The sequence below is a fragment of the Notothenia coriiceps genome, unplaced genomic scaffold, assembly GCF_000735185.1.
Source record: "Notothenia coriiceps isolate Sejong01 unplaced genomic scaffold, NC01 NC01_scaffold00005097, whole genome shotgun sequence".
Classification (NCBI taxonomy): Eukaryota; Metazoa; Chordata; class Actinopteri; order Perciformes; family Nototheniidae; genus Notothenia; species Notothenia coriiceps.
Window position 1 is genome coordinate 1 of NW_011337798.1, and position 3,143 is coordinate 3,143.

Consider the following 3,143-nt stretch of genomic DNA (forward strand, 5'->3'; position numbering starts at 1 on the left):
TGCTTAGTTCATGCAAACCTTTTCCCCCCTTTTCAGTCCCTGCTAGAGAGCAGGGACTTTCATGGGGAGGAAAAAGTTCCAATTTCTATTGGCTGGGCGAATTACAAACCACGGCCAGTAAAACTCTGAAAAGTTTTGTGAAGCCGCCATTTTATTTGCTCGCATTAGCATTATTAGCATTAGCCCCGCGCACCAACGGAGAGAGAATAACTTATGGCATAAAAAAATGGGAGCGGCGGAGTGATGAGGAGGTGTCGGCGCTTCTGCCGATTTACCCGGGGTGGGGGGTGCATTTGATCTGCTTTTTGGCTGTCTGGCTTAAATGTGCACTGTTGCATCTCCAGTATGTATTTGACTGCTCATTTACATTCTGTGTGATTATTCTTTATAATGTCAACTTTCAAAAATAAAGTGTTAAAAAATAAAATGTACACGTTAGATATATTTCCATAATAATAAAGAGCGTGCTCACCTGAGGCAGCGTGTGTTGAGCGGCTGTCCGCTCTTCAGACCCGTCGCCAGGTACTCAAAGTCGTCCGTGAACTCCTGATTTTCCCCGAACTCCACCACGTCGTTGAAGTGCTTGACGTGCTGCACCACGGTGTAAAGCTGCAACACAGAGGCGGTTAAGAGGTCTGATGATACCGGCTCATCTTCAATGCTCCTTTTATTCAGGAACATGTAGTGAAAGAGGCAAGGAGCTACGGTTAATCACACCTGCACGCCATTAAACTGATTTCACTTTTTGTTTATTTATTTGATGTTTCTTTGAGAACAAAAAATATATATATGTTAATAATACAATTAAAATGATTCGCAGTTAAGTAACTTTAAAATAAGAATGTGTGATTGGTAAGGATGTCTCTCTGTCAAACACATGAGCACATGGAGTGATCTAGCTAACATGCTAATATCAGATCAACCTGTTATTCATATGTGATTGGTAAGGATGTCTCTCTGGACAGATAACGTGTTTGATTAGAGTGAAATGGAAGTGTACCTCTTTGTGCTCTTTGCGGCACTTGAGTGCAGTGACGGTGTCCTGGTACAGATCCGTGGGGAGGGTCACACATTTAGTGACTTTAGGGGGAGGGGGAGGAGCTTTAAAGAGACCGTCATCCTTATGAGCCGCTGATGAATCCTTACTGGATCCTCCTGATGCTGGAGCCTGGAGAGGAGGGAGGAGGGGGAGGAGGAGGAAGAGGAGGAGGAAGAGGAGGAGGAGATTATTATTTATTTTTACTTTTTATTTAATGACTTCGTTTTTCCAGACATGGACATTCAGTAAACAAAAAACAATACAAAGAAACACGCCTTAAACAACAAAACAGGTTTTTTAAGTGAAGAAAAAAAAGATATATATATATATAATTAAATATGAATTAATTCAATTATTTATGTTATCTATATTAAACTGCATGACACAACACACATCAAATAAAATCAGAACGTACGTAAGAGAGGCCGGTATGAATAAATATTAGAGCTGTCATTCGATTAAAATAGTTAATCACACATGTTTGTATCTGTTCTAAATGTACCTTAGGGGCGCGGGGCTGTCAGCATCACCTGTGAGCATGGCTTGCTGTTTAAAACACCTTTTTTTGTATCCATATCTCTCGCTAGAATCTCCCACCATCCAACTAACAACAACAACAACGTCAAGCCTTTGGGCTCTGAAACTACGGGCCGGGCCGAGGCCAAATACACATGCGTTAATCGCACGTTAAAATAATTAGTGGTGTTAAGAGAAATGTGCGTTAACTTTGACAGCCCTAATAAATATACATTATACCAACATCAGTGACACGGTGTTGCCCTCATGCTATCTTTCTCTACAGAAACCCTGATAGATGACATTATTATTATTTTTATTCCACACATGGCAGGTATTTTAAAATAAAACATGTACACTTATACTGGTTGTTTTTTTTATAGTGCATGGTGGAAAGGAGCATACATTCTAAATATATGATATAAATACGACAGATGAATATGTGAACCCACAGGAGCCGAAGAGACGTAGGTCTGCGGAGCCTCTTCTTCACTTTCCACCGCCCAGTGCCGCGCGTTGTACACAGCTTTAGTGGGAGACTGAAGGAAACACAGAAACCACACGGTTAACATCAGAGACAGGACACAGGAACATAAAGTGGTTATAAAAAGACATGATGTTGTTGTTCTTACAGTTGTGTGTTGCCGTGTCACTAGGTAAAGAGTCTCAAGTGCTGTTTAAGTGCTATAACAATTAAATGTTTTTTTACTAGAGATAAAAAGGCTCCTTGCTCCCAGGGGGAAAATTAACTTTTATTATTTATTTACAACCTTTTTGTAAGTAAGCAAGTAAGCAAGTAACCACGAAGCAAGTAAGTAAGCAAGTAAGTAAGCAAGTAAGTAAGCAAGTAAGCAAGTAAGCAAGTAACCACGAAGCAAGTAAGTAAGCAAGTAAGTAAGCAAGTAACCACGAAGCAAGTAAGTAAGCAAGTAAGCAAGTAAGTAAGCAAGTAACCACGAAGCAAGCAGGTAAGCAAGTAAGCAAGCAAGTAAGTAAGCAAGTAAGCAAGCAAGTAAGCAAGCAAGTAAGCAAGCAAGTAAGCAAGTAAGCAAGCAAGTAAGCAAGCAAGTAAGCAAGTAAGTAAGCAAGCAAGTAAGCAAGCAAGTAAGCAAGTAAGTAAGCAAGTAACCACGAAGCAAGTAAGTAAGCAAGTAAGTAAGCAAGCAATTAAGCAAGTAACCACGAAGCAAGCAGGTAAGCAAGTAAGCAAGCAAGTAAGTAAGCAAGTAAGCAAGCAAGTAAGCAAGCAAGTAAGCAAGTAAGCAAGCAAGTAAGCAAGCAAGTAAGCAAGCAAGTAAGCAAGTAAGCAAGCAAGTAACCACGAAGCAAGTAAGCAAGTAACCACGAAGCAAGCAGGTAAGCAAGTAAGCAAGCAAGCAAGCAAGTAAGTAAGCAAGTAAGTAAGCAAGTAAGTAACCACGAAGCAAGTAAGGAAGCAAGTAAGCAAGCAAGTAAGCAAGTAAGTAAGCAAGCAAGTAAGCAAGCAAGTAAGCAAGTAAGTAAGCAAGTAACCACGAAGCAAGTAAGTAAGCAAGTAAGCAAGAAAGGAAAATGTACTTTTATTATTTATTTACGACCCCGAAGCAAG

General features: G+C 40.2%; 1 protein-coding gene across 1 annotated transcript; it reads right to left on the reverse strand.

Annotated features, from left to right (window-relative positions):
• Positions 1–468: 468 nt before the first annotated feature.
• On the reverse strand, positions 469–2,349 carry LOC104942792 (wings apart-like protein homolog). The gene is made up of 3 exons (XM_010768083.1): positions 2,008–2,349; positions 1,001–1,168; positions 469–609 (listed from the first exon to the last, which is right to left on the reverse strand). Exons 1-3 carry the CDS (start codon positions 2,125–2,127, stop codon positions 469–471), a joined length of 429 nt encoding a protein of 142 aa, XP_010766385.1. The 5' UTR covers positions 2,128–2,349.
• Between the last annotated feature and the right edge of the window lie 794 nt (positions 2,350–3,143).